At 41.2% G+C, this 17260-nt stretch overlaps 1 protein-coding gene across 2 annotated transcripts in view; it reads right to left on the bottom strand.

Moving 5' to 3' along the window:
* The window catches only part of USP12 (ubiquitin specific peptidase 12), a 38872-nt gene extending 24675 nt beyond the window's left edge, over nt 1-14197 (bottom strand). The window contains exons 1-2 of one of the 2 annotated variants that reach the window (XM_055802034.1): nt 13874-14197; nt 1588-1668 (exon numbers count right to left, since the gene is read on the bottom strand). In XM_055802034.1, the coding sequence (XP_055658009.1) occupies nt 1588-1668; nt 13874-13921 (129 nt within the window). In that variant the 5' untranslated portion in view covers nt 13922-14197. Of the gene's footprint in view, nt 1-1587; nt 1669-12557; nt 13084-13873 lie in introns of those variants that run through there. The other variant, XM_027781548.2, reaches the window with a different exon arrangement.
* Between the last annotated feature and the right edge of the window lie 3063 nt (nt 14198-17260).

The following is a 17260-nucleotide window of genomic DNA, read 5'->3' as shown; positions in this document are numbered from 1 at the left end:
TAATTATCAGTAGCTGCCATTCTTTCTGAATGACCACTGGCCATAATTTGTTAATGAAGCAACCTTTCCTCTTCCTGATAATTTAAATTCTGTAATAATACACATTCATGGCATATATACTGTGTTAGTAAACACCATCTGTAGAACAGGTGTGAAAGCAGTCCAAGCAACAATGTGGCTGAATTTCCTTAACCAACCACTGTACCTGAAAAACGCAGCACCAGCGTGCCATAGATGTAATGGAAACCCATTACTATTTGTTACACATAAAACTTTCATTGTTTAAAGCTAAAATATGCAACATTCCTATATTGCACAGAAAGTTAAGAGCACTCTGAGGTATCTTAGCTGCCCGCCTCTTATGTGTATGGTTGAGGGCACTGACTTAAAGAAAGATCTCCCCTGAAATTTCCTACTCCCTCTGGACTACAGAAACAGAATTTCTTGATAATTCATTACATATTAGGAAGATTGCCCTTTACTGAACCTTTCCTCAAGTGTACAAAATATGTAAAATTTCAAGATGAGGCATATAATACAACTTTACTGTTAAGTCTTAAATCCTATCTGGACTTGGACAAGACATTAGGAAGCCAGATTATCTATCAATAGAATAACAGATTTTAGAAAAGACAAGACTAGCATTGATGGAAAGCTTAAGCTCTGCTACCAAACTAACAAGGATTAACAGTTAAACTAGTGTATTTCCTCTTTTCAGAGAAACAACACCTCATTTTGAAGGTATTTCAATTTTCATGAGAAAGGAAAAAAATCACCAATTTAAGTCATGGCATTTGAGATGCAAGTAAATCAGCTTATCAGTAAGAGTGTTCACTGACTGCAGTGTGTACTTGGATTGCAGACTCTCACACCATGTCCCAGTGCTAAGACCCTAGAGGTAGAGACCTATGTTATCATAGCAGGACAGCATTAGAACTCATTTTCATTAAGAAAAGCGAGATGATAGCCCTTGTTAAATCAATTTAGTTTAAACACATACATTCTGAAGCCCCAGTTTAGTATTTCATTTCAGATTAATTCAATTTCTAACAAGACATACTTTTCACTGGTAATGCCAGAAATATAAATTTAAATTATTCCTTAAAACTAATGATTGAATCAAACAATTCAGTATGTTTTTTCCACCACTGCTTTCCCCTTTGGGTTCAGTATTTTTTTTAAATCTTAATACAAACAGCAGATGTGAACACTTCATGTCATCAACAGCCTCTCTCAGATTTTTTCCTTTTACTGTATTTACTCACTTAGATTGGCATATTATGAACTACAAGCTGCATATTTTAAACAGGTTTTTTTAAGACATACATTTTAATAGCAAGAGTGTAATTTTAAAAATACCCTACAATTAGAAAATGAAATAAAGTAGTAAGTACAGAGTCCAATTTAACAGTTATTTCAGTAGTATATTTCAACAAATACACTGAATATTGAAACACATTTCAATAACTGTGTATATTTGATGACTATATCTTTCCGTGTTCTAATTATTCACTCAGTCATTGTTCTGTAATTTAACAAATCCACTTGTGGCATTTCAAAGTAATGAAGTTAGGGACTGAAACTTACATTAACCAAACCAAAATAGTGCTCATTGACTGGAAATTGTTCCGGACCAATCTCTTTCTCCAAAGCTGAGGCATTGGCGCCCTAGAAAAATCAAAAGCAGTAAAAAAAATATTAGCATTGCAACTATGTACAGAGTGAATTTAACTAGTTGAGGGAAAAAAAAAAAAAAAGGTGAAGTATTTTGCCAAAGATAAACGACCAAAAACCAACCAACCTACCAAAAAAAAAAAAACCAACCCAGAAAAACTGGTCACAACTATATACCTTGCTAACACCAAACCAGCATCATCAGATCTCAAACCACAAAACTTCTGGTTTCCTAAACTTACTTACACTGAAGCTCTCTCAGTCACAAGAGATGAAAACAAAAATAACTAAACAGTTATTGACTAAATACTGAAAACAGATAAAACACCTTCCTGTGTGTACCCTGGGGTGGTGGTATAGAAAGTGGAGTTTGTGACGCAGCTCAACAATCATACATAGCAAATTAACCAAACTTGTTTAGTCAGTCTGTTGCTTAAAGCAAAGAGAAGCTTGTTGGCAGGATATTAGGTGTGAGTGTAGAAAAAAAAAAAATCAGTCCTTTGACCTCTCTGTCGATTTGTACTCTCAGGATGTTTAGGCTGTTCACAAAACCATTTCACACAGGTCTTAAAGGAGACAACAAGTCTTCTGTGCTATAACTTAATGCTTACATACCTATAATAAAGAATCTAACACTCTTCCACCACAAGAAAATGATTTCAGTATAATCCAAGATCCCTTAGAGATATGTTTCCAAATATGTTCTCTTCAAAAAACATCTTCAAGTTAGGTAATTTTAATGTATTTTCATGCAATTGTGCTGTTTTGCTGTTCTGTATTTCTTATTTTCAGAGTGGGCCTTCTTTAATAACAATTGTATTATTAATAAATGCATTAAATTGCCCATGGCAGGGGGGTTGGAACTAGATGATCTTTAAGAGCCCTGCCAACCCAAACCATTCTATGATTCTATGACAATATAGTATTGCAAAGCAAGTGATACAAGGCCAAATGGAGAGCTCCTCTTAAGAAGTGTAATTTTCATACTGTAGAGTACATTCCAGAAAAAGTTAAGAAATGCAGATTGCTCACAGGAAGCAAAAAGACTGGTCTGTTCTGCATACAATGAAAATGTAAAATGTTCAGAGTACTTTGCTAAATACCTTGAACTTTGTAAAATTTAAAGACAACATAGAACAGTCAGTTTTGTTGTGCATTACAAATGCTGCAGCCTTTGCCCAGCAGTATCTGTTGAGTCTGATCCTCAAAAAGCAAGTCAGAGAAGGAAACTTTTGTTTACTGTGGTTCCAACCAGTGGCTGTTGACTGAACTGGTGCAATAAGCACTGGCTTTCAAATGAAACGTGGATTTTTTTTATTTAGAGACAGAAAAAACTCTACTTTGGAAAACTGAGAGAACAAATAAAACCCACTTTCTAATGAGTTCTTACACTGCTTTTAGAGAAAAGCAAATGTATCCAACTCTAAATTCCTTTTGTTGCATACAACATCACTGATATTTATATATCCTCTATCAAACTAATACATGAGCATGAATATTCCAGTCTAAAGTCAGGTCAAAGTGAAGCTAAAATTGTATATAGTATACAGCAAAGAATCTTAAAAACAGATGCAACTCCTTCCCAACAAGTTAGTTCTTTACACTAAAGATGTAGCAAATAGCCCTGGATATTATAACAATAAAATTAATTCAAAATCACTACCTGCATTAAAAACAGCATGCAGGATTTCACAGATTAATTACAGATGGGGGAGGGGGTACCAATTTAAAATTAGGACTGTATCAAAATGTATAAAATTAAAATGGAACTCTATTATGTGGTATCTGACATGACGTGATTGTGGTACTGCAAAACTTGAGTTAGTGAGAACTTGAGTGGTTACACAATCTAGCTTAGTAGTTCTGAAACTGGAAACACACGGTCAAAGGCCCATGAGGAGGTGACAACTTTAACTCGAATAGAGCAAAAGATACCGTAACTACACTTGAGACAGTACAGCTCTGTTCCACTCGCAACACAGCCCAGCTGCTTTTTCATCAGTCATATCCCCTGCAACTATCCAGTATAAGGCCTCTCCTTTACTGGGGACTTGGCTGCAGGGCTTACTACTTTAGAAGCTGTTCTCAAATAGTGATGTTGGTGGTAAGGAAAAAAGGTATAAAACCTCGTTTAAGATTCAAGCACTCCACAACTTCTGAATATTTAGTTTAGCAGCCTTACTGAAATATGTCCACCAGCTCTGGAAAGGTGGATACTTACAAAAAAAAAAACCCTAGGAAAAAAAAAACCCAACAGAACTGTGGAGGCATTTTTATCCTGTTATTAAAATCTCTACTTCTTTAAAAATAAATTCAAGAGCAGGCTTCTAGGAAATTCTTTTCTCTTTTTAACGCTAGGGTTGAGTAGCTGCTCAGTGTCCTGTCTTTGGAAGGAAGAGTATTATGGTATGAACTTTGATGTTTCTGTTTTGTATGGATGTGAACACTGTATTTTGTTTTCTAGCACAACAAAGATCCTGACTTGGCAATAAGACAGACATGCTACGGATATTCCAGTATTGTTATTGTTTTCTGATTATTCAAGGCTGTTTCATTCAAGGTTTAGACTTCCACATGGTTTCAGAGCACAGCATTACCTATGTTTGAATGCAATTGTTTATGGATGTTTTAAAACAGCAAGGATGTTTTACACCAATATAAAAACCTTCAAGCTACTTAGACTTCCCTCTGCAGCAATCTTTTTTGTCTCTCATACAGGATGTTATTCCTCCCCACAAAGTAAACATTTATATTGTGCACAGCGAGTTGGTTGCAGAGGGAAAACACAGTACGCAGCAGGGGCACGAAAGAGTACCCTAAAATGCAAGTTCACATCTGACTCATAAAAGCTATTTCAAAACCTAACTATCCCTCACTGCAAAACATTTCCATTTGTTATGACAGTACACATTATCAGTCCCAGCTGACTTCTTCATTATACAAATACAGATGCAGATGGGAACACTGTGGCACCACCAACTAGTACGGTATCATATCAGCTTTTGGACAGGAGGACAGCAGAGGTTCAAGGCAGAAGTGGAGTCCACCTCTTTTCCATCAGCCAAGATGGACTTGGGAGATTTCAGCCTGTGATGCACACTGCAGAGTATAGAATTACTTCCTCTGCCACTTAACTGGGATGCGGGAAGACCCCCAGATGAACCCCTCTTTGGGGGGGCTCACTGCACAACCCATACAATAGGTGCTCAGCCCCCACGCAGCAACTCGGTTTTGACATTGTGCAGGGGAAAGGAACACTGTCAGCTTCAGTTAGTACACCCACTACCCTTCTGACTGGAAGCACGCAAGGTCTTTACCCAGAAGTGGGAAGGAACAGAGACACAACAGAAGTCCAAAAAAGCCAATATTGCAACAGTACCAGCATTTACCAGTTGTTGCATCATATTAGTATAAAACCTCTACATCCCCAAACACTGCCTTACATTATCCTCCTTCCAGCACAGAGTACTTACACAGGTATACAGAACACGTATTTGTCATAGTTATACAAAGTGGGAAAGTCTGCAACTAAGGTGTATATACAGGAACACAACGTGAAAACAAGATTTGCCTAGCTTTTATTTGTTATAGAAATTGATCCTGGAAACAATGTTAAAGTATCAATTTACAAAGAGTGTTCTCAAACACAGTGGAAGTTTGGTGTAAAGCTGAACTACTGTACACTTCACCCTGTGTTTAACTTCAAACTGATAGGAGAGAAATCATGAGTAAACTTAGTTTAACCATGTTCAAATCAGTGCAACATTTACTGCTTATCTCTCCCACCAAGTTAAAGGCTATACTATGGATTTATAAAAATCCCCTTAGATGCTAATTTCTTAATGAAGGGATAAGGATCTGTGTTTACCATGGAAGGCCCTTAATTAAATTTCTCAATTTTAATTTTCAAAAGAGCTTGAGGTTTCTATAAATTAACACATTTAACCTTAACAAAATGAGTGTTATTTCAGTTTATGGAATCAAAGCCCAGAAAACACAGCAGGGAAGTGTAGTATCTTTTAATTAAGTGCAGTTGAATTTTCTTGATTTAAGTTTTACAAATATACTCTCCCAAAGTTCTAAAATAAACTAAAAAAACCCTGATACTGTACATTTCAATAGAAAAGGTAAAAAACCCCACCAACATAAAGTGCAGACATTTGTTTGTTTAGTTTTTCACTTGCTAAAGCAATAATATTGTTAAATGTCATTTCCACTTCTATTATTGCCTTTTCTCACTGCCTTAGAGGTCACACTATCGTGGTGCTACACGTTGAACTAGTACTCCTGAGACACACTAACAGCTAACATATGGATAAGCTAACTAAAGCCAATCTGTAAAGCATACTTGGTGCTTATGTTCTGGCACACACACGTTGGGTTTCAGACGGTTTTTGCCAGATTAGCTCTAGGCTGTCTCTGCGACTGAACACCCAGCTGCAGCTGGACCACGTTGTTTGATTTAGTTTCCTCCAAAAGGAATCTAATTTGTGCACTCTAAGACCATCCCAAGATGCAAACCAAAGGATGGTAAACTGGAATTCCTGGCAGAACTTCAGAATTCCACACACCTTACGTTGCCTAAAACACTAACGAAAATGCACCCAGCACTTGTCTAAAGGGCAAAAAAAAGCGCCCCCCTGTATTAAAAATACTGTCTAAAAACAAGGCAGCAAGCAGGCAAACAATTGCAGTTTAAGTGTCCTACCTGGTTATTATTCAGCCTAGGAGGCAGCATTTCTTTTGCAAAGACTTGATTCATAACCAGCCTAACGTGCTCTGAAGATTACACTGGTGCTTTACTGGGGTGGGACAGTGGGGTTGATCTACCCCTTTCTAGAATAAATAGCAGTTCATAACTTGGCAGGTCATCTTTTAAGTAGTTTATCAGCTTTATTGAATTGTAAATTTCCTGAGTAAATCCAAAAATTTCACCTTTAAAAGAAATTTCTTATCTCAAAACTTACATTTGTTGTCAAAATTCTGAAGATCCATTTCTCACAGACATTATACTAGATCCTCTCCTACAATGCCCTCCACCTCCCTCAAGAAGCAAGGAATAATAAAGCTAAAAGGTGACTCACATAACTAAACCCTGTTGCATAGGTATATGTAAGACCAATTTCTTCAAAATGACCTTAGCTATAGGTAAGTGAACAACAACAAAAAAAAACCCAACCCAAAACCCAGAACTTTTACTCTTCCTAAGTGACAGAAAAACATTACAAGTAAAAGGGAAACTCAGTAACCAGGAATAGCAATGTTTTCCTAAACAAGAATAAAATATTAGAAATGTAAAATTGTAATTCAAAAAAATAAATCTCAGTATAGAGGCATTCATTTACTAGTGCTTTTTTTTTTGCACCATATATTAAAAGACTCTTTCTTGTTTGTGTCACTAGTGAAAGTATACAGATTTTCACAGCATACGCTAATTAATGCACCGTATTAACTAAAAAGACTGATGGAATCTTCTGTTAAAGAAGAATTACATAAAGTTACTCTTTCAGTTATGTTTTATCAGAATATGTGAATTCATACTTTCCTGTGTATTTATCTGAATCTGTATTAAGAACAAACAGAATAGCTACATTAAATCAGTTTATATCTGTTGTTTCAACTGCAATCAAAATGGAAATGCAATTATTTTGATACTGTTTCTAGCCCAGGAAGCAGAAATGAAATATGCTGAGTGGGATTCAGTAATCTTCACTGTTCATTTATTTGCAAAAGAACACACGTTAGTAATACACTAACTATGAAATATTTGGGTAGTTTCAGTTCACGTTTTTAAAATATTTACAAATAAGTGTTATTTTCTTAATTCATTTCAGACATAGTCCAGTATATTCTAATCATGTGGAGCTAAGACAAAAGAATTTTTATCAAGTACAAAAAAAACCATCTCTGCCTGGGCAAGGAAAATGATAGCATAGCACAAAATTATCTTCTCTTCACATTTGGTATGTCTACCAAACCCATCCTGCTGAGCCCCATGAAGCATACACAACGTATTTTCCTTCACAGCAATTAAATATAGTCTTACTTCCTTCTGTTTTGAATACTGGATTAAAAGATAAATTACTTTCACATATGAAGATGAGACTTGGAGAATTAGATCTCTGGGCTTGGCTCTTTCATGGAATAGACCTTTAAAACATGACAAGATGTAATGATGCTTCTACAGTTCTACCCCAATTGCTGCCAGACTTGAAATGGACTTTGTTTACTACCCCTAATACAGAATGAAATCATATTGTTTAAAACTATAATACCGCCAATAAGATCAGTTGTATTTATACTGTATAATTCCAGAAAACTCCTGGGGTAATACTGTTTATGATATCAGGTGCCTTTTAGTTTTCTCTGATCTGATGGATTTTCAATAGCGTTGGTGCAACACGTCTCATAATGATATTTATTAAGTGGGGTCCTAAAAGATAAAAACTATTACCTTCAAAGACTTTCAGTTAAAGGTCGAATTACACTAGCAGACAAGATAGGAAGTCTGTGACGTATTTAAAAGAGAATCTGATGGTGACCTTAGAAATCTTTCACTGCCTAACAAGTGCAGATAGATATAAGCATTATATATTATATGTATGACATTAATCACCCAAAATGTGGCGGGGGGGAAGAACACATTTGCTCAACTGCTTTGTTGATAAACTGTACACTGTGGTATGTTTCATATGCTTTTTTAACCCACATCATTCCCGTCCCATAAAAACAAGTATGCTGCTTTTACAATTTCCCATTTTAATGGAATTATAAAAAGAGTTTGTGTTTATGAAAAATGGTTAAAATGTTTTCCAGTTCTGGTCTACTTATGTTAATACACCACTCTGGTTCTACACTACCAAAAGATCTAGAGGGGTTTTTTTTTCCCTCAGTTGCCAGATCAGCTAGACTTTATTGAAATAGACCATTTGCTAAAAGCATTTCACTTTAGCAAACTTCCTAAGCTATCAAAACAAATGTTACCTCCTATACAGGGCTTTTACACACCTCTTTCCTTCAATAAATTTGAAAAAGAAAGAAGTAGACTATACCAATTAATGGACAGACATACTTTCACCACATTTTTAAAGAATCATTCGTAGATGTTTTAATACAAATTAGTTGCTTCAGGAGATTAAAAAGTAAATACAAAGACTATAAAAATGACTAACCTAAATATTCAAGCTTTGTCTAGTAAAAGCTATTCTCACTGACGCAGCTAAAAATTTCATCAGCCAGACTAGAGCCCAAGTTTGTATTTCATGGTGTCTTTGTGCTTACAACTTGCAAGGTGAATATATCTATACATACACGTAAAAGGAAAAAGGAACATTTATATAATTTAATTTATCCAACTAAGCAGTATTCCAACTAAATAATTCTCTGTGCTGGTATAAATATTGCTTTAAAGCTACACAACTTCAGAATTTTTTTCTTTGCGTCTCATATTTGAGATTTGTTTTAGATTAAGTCATGTTAATATTTTGATTTAAAACAAATTTGTCTAAATTCATTAGTATACTAAGTAGTGTCACAAACCCAGTATTTTAAAGAGCTAATGTACATACTCCTCTTTTTATTACCCTACTGCAGCATGTTACATCTATAAAAATGATGACGACAAATGCCATGATCATGCTTGAATCTTAGTGTCACGTTTATAATGAAATATTCTCCCGATAAGAGCTCCAACATTCTCCTGATAAGAGCTCCAACAGATGAGTGAACCTCCGTATTGTGGTTCAAGTTCTTACCCCAGCTGTCTAACAGATACTCCAAAATGCAATGCGCTTGCAACAGAATCACCACAACAGAACATGTGCCTGAACACTCCCGTCCACTGATCAAGGTGGACTCAGGTCATGACGCCAGAGTGAAATGCCATGGCTGAGACACAGCACATGTTCCTTCTTGCCAACCCTGCTACCCAAGCACGTCAGACAGCTGGATACAGCAATACCCTAACACTGCTATTTTCTCTGCGTTACATTAGTGCTCTCCTCCTCTGCCTTCCTTTCTATCACCTCCTCATGTTAAAGTTATGTTTTTCCACAACTTTTCTTTCCTTGCTGTAATTCTCAATTCTCACCTCCTCCGGCATGAGTCTTCTGTACACTTTCCTGTGGAATCTGTTAACCTGATCATCAATTAGTGTTTAAGTATTATAATTGGTGCTTCAGAGGAGACAGTGCAATTAGAAGGAACAGGCATGAGTACATCACAGCCATTTCTGGCTGTCGGCTGACTCTGGCAAACATCAATTTACATAAAGGGCAGATTTCACAATCAGGTTTGAAAACCCTGTTGTAAACAAATAATTCCTTAAGCAGTAATGAAGACCATATATCTACACCTAGCTCACAGTTTTACAAAATCTTCCTTTTGCAATTAAGTGTTTTTATAAAGCCTCTCTGCTACGACATCTGAGCGAGGTGCGCTGCAGCCTTCCCTCCGCTGGGCACTTCAAGGGTCTGTTTCCTCCAAGCTGCCTTTTTTCCCCACGTGCTTGTTTGAACTGAAGTACCCCTGAGACTTCTTCATCCTTGTCAAATGTGACTGAAATGAGCAAAAGGGTACTGGTGACGGTACCCTTAGACAGGAGACAGGCAGGAAAAGGACAACAGCCAGCCCTTCAGCGTAACTCCACAAGTCTTTCAAAAACAAAACAAAAATGTGGATTGTATGATATGAAGACTGCTCATGCAGAACACACTGTTAAATCATACAATCAACATCTAGCTACAAAATACCATTTTTTGTGTCAGTCTGGGGGGTCTGAATTGATGACTGAAGACATTCAGTGACACTGACCCTGTATATAAAATTCTAAACTGGCAGATAAAGAACAGAACACGTAGACAAAATACCCGAAATGTGAAGGAAAGTTTTTCACATCTAATGCTACAACTTCTAGATTAGCATAATTTTTAAATTCCATTAAACTTTTTCAGGTTGTGCTAACATAATCAACCAGTTTCTAGAAGAAACACTGAAAAACAAGTACTACTACCATTACGACTTCCTTCTGTATGTCTGAGATCGACATCTTTGTAGTTTTTAAGCTTCAAAGGTAATTTCTATCTTTCTTGCTTCAGCTGCTCTAAGACTTGACACCTTTCAACTGCTGGCAAGTGTCTGCTGAATTCTAGACAAGAGAAGCAAAAGTCAGAAGTACCAGATTCAATCTCTTGTACGGTGAGTAGGCTGGGGCACATCTTCACTGCAGTTAGCATGGGTTACTTCACCACTGCTTAGCCACGCGTAAAACCCCCATATAATTCAGTCAGGTAAGACTCTGACTGCAGTTTAACACATGGATGAGGGTAAAAGGCCAAGTTCTACTTTTACTGCAAAGACATTAAAAAAAAAAAATCAATCACACTTTTAATCTCATCCACTTTGCAACAGGAACAGTGGCTAAACCACTCAAAGGCAAAGATGTTTGCCACTGCTTTTCCACAGTCTCCAGCCTTATAATTAAGAGTTACTACAGGCCAAGGAACCATGGGAGTGGTGATGTAGAGCAAAATAGTCCAAGGAAGCTCAAAGTGCATACAATACTAGGAGACAATGCTACACGAAGAGCTCTGCCATCACTGGTATGAACACTGAAGTACAGATCAATGAACTAATGAAGCACACAAAAGAACCAACCCTTTGTAAAAAAAAAAAAAAAAAAAAAGTGCTCTTTCAAGATCATCTCAAAAGGCATGATGGCTAACAAACTAAAAATACTGGCTATCACTCGTCAATGTACCCACACAACCTGCAAGTACTGTAAAACATAATGTATTTCTGTCTAACATTCAGAGCTTGAACAACAAGGATAAAATACATAAAATGCAAGTCAGTAGAAGCGAAACTTTAATTTGGATACAAAAAAGTAAATCATGAAACACACAACTGCTATGGACGAGCGTCTTCAACACAGTTCCAGACCGCTCTGTTACAGACTGTAAGTGTATGTGCATGTTAGGTTTGTGTAGGCACAAGCTGTCTCTTGACAAAAACTGCCCGTAACTGGTTTTGTACTAACCACACACAAAAAGAGGTATTGTAAGAGGCACTGGGAAAGGCAAGAAAAACTTTTTAAGAATTTTTAGGAAGTTGTCTGGCAGTTTATCAAGCAATGGTTTGACACAAAGAAGAATTGCTAGAAAAAAAAAAAACCCAAAACAGTATTACTCAGCAATTATATTCCTTTTTGGTTTTGCAAATATATGCTTAAACGTGAGTATATGACTCTTGTCAAAATTAAAAAGATCTGCCTGACCATAACTGCATTGTCCGAAACAACTCCACAGTAAATACCAAGTGCTTCTTTCACAGTATCTTTACTGAAATATTTTTAAGCACAATCTTATATATTAAGTGTGGAAAAAACTTCTACAGCAGGTATCCTACACTAGCTGTCCCATTATTAAAGCTCATGTACCAGAAAGGCACAGGAAAAACCTTATCCCTGGAGTTTATCCACCTCAGTGCACATGATTATGATTGGACAGATAATACCTAATTGCCATTAGAATTTCAGCCTCATGGATATAGACACTTCAGTTAATCATAAGAAGATTTTTAGTTGAAAAAAATGTTTCAGGATTGACCTAAATATCAATGACAAAGTCATTTCTAATAAACATACATACAGCATAATCTTAAACGAGCTGCTTGGACAGTCCAGACCTGCAACTTCTATGCTGTCCAGAAACAGAAAAGTGAGGTCCCATACTGGACCTCAATCAAGAGGCCAGCACTGAATTTATGTTGACACAAAGACTAGTGGTCAAGATGTTTGCTAGAATTGCAATAGAACAAGATTGTCCTAGCTCAAGGATCAATCACACCGACTCCTCACCAGTATCACCTAAAATCTAACTACTCACAGAATGCAGGCTCCTGAAGTACATATGTCCTGCAACGCTTGGCCATATGAGGATGTCGGTACACAGCTCATGAATTCAAGAAGCCAGCCTCTCCAAGTCCAAAGGAAAAGATGTGATCTCCTGTATGGCAAAAACCAGTCCCTCCGCTGATGAACCACCACCCAAGCAATCTCACCCCATGGGCTGACAGACATGCACTCAAAATTCTCATGGGCCACCTCCGAAATGTCTGTTTGAGATGTTAAAGCATCTTTGCAGCAAGGTTTATGAAAATGATAAATCAGTTTCCAATAATGTAAAATGTAAGCATTTGCCAGTGTTTGGTGTTATGAGCCAGTATCATCCCAATTCAGCACAACAACAAACTAACGGACAGGGTGCATTTTCCCCCTTAAGCATCTCTTCTCTTTCCCTGTGGAAATACATTTGGGAACCAGAATATTCATTTGGCCATGGAATACGTAGAAAAGAGCACTGATGTGAGATCTTCAGCTATGAACCACCGACGCATCTCTTCCCCGACAAGTAGTAACTTCTACTGACCCAGGGTGATCTTCCTGAAATTTCGCGCCGCCCCCCACCACCAGTGACCCCACCGAGCTCCCCACCCCGCTTTAAAAAAAAAAACGGGAGAGCTTTATCACATCGGTGCATCTACTTATAGCTGTCACGTATCGGGACAGAGTAATGGAACAGCAATCGCTGGCGGAATCTCCCGTCGGGACCTGGATCGATGCGAACAAGTCGGACGCGCACGCCCGCGCGTGGCGCGCCCGGCGGAGCGGATCCCGCGGGATGCAAACACCTCCCCGGGTCACCGGGAGAGCACCCGGCCGCCGGCGAGCGACACAGCCACGGCCCCGCCGTCGGTGCACTCCTCGGAGAGCCGGGGGCACTCACAAACCGCACCGGGAGGAGGAGGGCGCTCCCCGAGACGCGACCCCGGGCACAGGGTGCCCGCTGTGAGCGGCCCCGACGGGCGGCAGCGCGCTCCAGCCGCCGGCCCGCAGCGACCCCGCGGCTCCCCCCCCGCTCACCGGGACCCCCCGCCCCCGGCCCAACCAAACCCGCCCGCGCCCGCACCGCGGAAAGCCTCCCAAAGCCGATTAACCCCGCTCCGCTTCCGATCCCCACCCACGGCAGCGCCCCCGCCGCGAGCCAGGGGCGCCTCCCCGCCGCCCCCCGCCGCGGCGCCGCGCACACCCGGCCTCCCCCGCAGCCCGCCCCTCGCACGCCTCCCCAGGGCCCCGGCCCCGCCGCCCGGCAGCCGGCAGAGGGCCGCCCCGGCCCGGCCCCGGCCCCGGCCCCTCGCTCACCATGGTACAGATGGAGGCGATTTTGGAGACTGTCATTAGGATTTCCATCCGCCCAGCGCCATCTTCCGCCCAATCACAGCGCCGAGCCGAGCGGAGCCGGGCTGGGCCGGGCGGGAGCAGGAGGGGAGGGGAGGGGAAGGGAAGGGAAGGCAGGAGACGGGGGCAGCGCCCGCCGCCCCCGCCCGCCGCGGGGCGCCCGCGGCCCCGACGGCCCCGACGGCCCCGACGGCCGGGCGCGCGGCTCACAGCCGGCACCGCAGACGCTCGCTGCCCTCGACCCCGCGCGCGCGGCCAGCACCCCGCGCGCCCGCCCCGGCCGCGCCCGGCCCCGCCTCCCGCCGGGCCCTAGCGCCGCCGGGTCACCGGCCGGCCCCCCCTCCCCCCGCCCCTCAGCCTCGGGGCCGCCTCGCGCCCCGCCCCCCGCCCGGCTCCTCTCCGCGCCTGGCTCCGCCCCCCCGCCCTCTCGCGCGGCGCCGGCGGCCGCCAAACGGGCATGCGCGGCGCGCGGGGGCGGGCCGGGAGCGCGCGCAGGGCCGTTGGAGGGGGCGGGGCTTCTCCCCCTTCCGCCGGGCCGTCGCGCCCCGGGATGGCGGGGGCTGCGCCTGGCCGCTGGGGCAGCCTGGTTTTTTTCTTCTCTGCGTGGTCCTAGAGCCGCAATCTGACGGGCGGGGCGCGGGGGGGGTGGCGGCTGTTTCTTCAGTGCAAGTGCTGAGCCGCTCCCAGGGGAGGCGCGCCCTCGCGGCCTGGAGCCGGGCGGAGGGTGAGCAGGCCTGGCTCACAGCTAAACAGTAAAAGCAAGTTACAGAACGCAACCAAGAAAACTTTAACCTCCTATCAACTGAATCGCTGTAATGCCAGCCTAGCGTCAGTGTGACTGCTCACGGCGGAGCGGCCGTTGTGCCAAAGCTGTTCCTCGGGGTCCCTCCTGGGAAGTGGGGTGCGTGGAGAGGCGGCCGCCTGTGAATTCCTCTTTTTCTTGCTTTGTCACTGGGTGACCCAACTCCTCGGTTTCTGTGCGCCTGGGATTTGCATGCCCCAGCCTTAGGCATCTTGGAAAATAAAGCTGATCTGTACAGTAGCTGTTGGTATCAACTACTTGAGGTGTTTGCTTGGGAATTAGGTGAATCATCCAGATGTGCTTGTGCATCTGCATGTGTATCAGAAATCTGGAGGACTCACTCAGGGTCCTGGTACCTTTTTATTTTTTTAAACAAGCATAAAACCAAAGAGGTTGTCTTTAGAAATTGAAGAGTAGGCAGGGTTACAGGTATGTTAGTGTCTGTATCACCTACCTCTGACTACAGATGGTTTTGCCGAGTCTGCGGCACTCAGGGGTTTATTGTTTTTATGCTTGTTTAAAAAAATAAAATTTTTTAAACAAGCAAAAAAAAACTTAACAAGCATAAAGCTAACTTACGTCCCACCTTGTCTTTTCTTCATATATGGGAAACGGCTAGCACATCAAGATGCATTAAGAATAATGTCACTGCACATAAAGCCTTGACCATAAATGCATCCTTTCACTGTAAAAAAGATACTTTAATATCTATAACACTAAATGATGATACTTTCTATGATCTTAAGAAGTAAACATTCTTTAGCAACTAAATTAATAAACATAGTAAATTTGCCTTCAGCTGAAACATAAAGAGCATGACTTTAGAAAGTCTTATAACTGATCCCTATTGCAACCTGAAAAATCCTCAAGCAATTTTTTAATGTAATCTCTGTGGTCTTAAAGTGTATATTTCAGAAGTATAGTATTGGAGAAAATGAATGCCTCTTGGATATCTACATTCAGAAAATGTTGCCACAGAAACCATGGGGGAGGACAGCATAGAAAGAACAGAAAAAAAAGAAGTGGATTGGCCATTTGTGCACAAAAAAGCAGGAATGGGTACTTGGCTGGCTAGAAGTGTCAAACCTTCAGATATCCAGCAGTTCATCTACTGAAATACAACCGCTGCAAGATACATCTGCAATGCAATTCCTTACAGGATTAATCAGACATGCCACAGAGATACTCCTGTGTAATCCAGAGTGGACAAAGTCTTCAAAAAACAATGTGAGGAAAATACGACAGCATCCTGTCTCCCCAAAGCAAAACCAAAAAGCATTTGCACTATTGCAGAAGCTTATAAGGTTATCTGGGAGACAATTCAGTTTGTAACCAATTAATGTGGCATCAAGTGGAACTGTACAGGCCATAGAAAACTGCAGGAATCTTGAAAAGCACTCAAATGGAAAGACAGAGATTGCCTTGGAACTTTCTTCCTGTCCATAAATTAGAGAAAGAAGGCAAAGGAAACTTGGTGTGAAGCGCTCTTTCAGTCTGTAGTTCCAAAGGAAAAATAGATACTGCGGAGTATTGGACCACATTTCAAAAGGTGTGGGGGGTGTATGGCTATGCTGGCCTGTATCTGACAGATGTGAGCTAATCATGGTGGAGACTAAGCAGAGCAGCTGGGAAGATGCTAAATTAGTAACATATAGAGGGACTGATCTGCCATGTAAACTGAGGTGCTGTGTCATGAGCAAACTGAGCTCATGCTGCATAGAATGAGGGGAAATACAGAAACACTTTCTATACTATTGACCATTAAAATGAGGTACATTATGAGGAAATGAGTAAGAGAATTGGAAATTAACACTTAATTGCCATCATGAAGCCCCTTGGGGTGATTGTAATTGGAATTATTTACAAATTAAGTATGCCAGGTATTTGACCAGCTAAGGAAAAACAGGGTGGGTAGAACAGGATTGTGTGTGTGTTTGTGTACATTTGAGGAGACAGAGCTCTGAAAACACTTACAGCTTGACTGTAATGCATACTTATAGATCAGTATGGTAACTAGCCCTGTCTAAGAAAAGATACTAGTCATATCTTGTATCTCTCTGGGGAGAGACAAGATTCACCTGACAAGGTGCAACAAGAGTGTCTTTGCCAACTGGCCAGCCAACCTGCTGCTGAGAATTTTTACTAGGAACAAGGAAGTCTCTTGATCACAGACCCTGAGTTTTGGGGGAATTTCAGCCTGCCTGATGTCTGCTACAAGCACAGCACATCAGAATGCAAGCAGTCAAGGAGATTTCTGGAAGGTATCAAGGATAACTTCTTGATACTGGCTGGGCCAACTGGGGTGATTCGCAGCTGGATCTGTTTTTCACTAACAAGGAAGAACTGGGGGATATAGTAATCCATGGCTTGGTTACCAAAACCTGGCCTGTAGCGACTGAGGAGTGGAGTTTGTGATCCTGTGGGGGCTGAGGAAGGAGAGCAGCAGGCTACAGACCCGGGCTTTAGGGGAACAGACCAGTTTATTCAGGAAACCTGTAGGTGGGATCCACTGAATGGCAGCTCTGAAGGGTGAAGTTGCTCAGGAAAGC

This window comes from Falco peregrinus, chromosome 4 (assembly GCF_023634155.1).
Source record: "Falco peregrinus isolate bFalPer1 chromosome 4, bFalPer1.pri, whole genome shotgun sequence".
NCBI lineage: Eukaryota > Metazoa > Chordata > Aves > Falconiformes > Falconidae > Falco > Falco peregrinus.
This window is presented reverse-complemented; position numbering and strand designations above follow the sequence as displayed.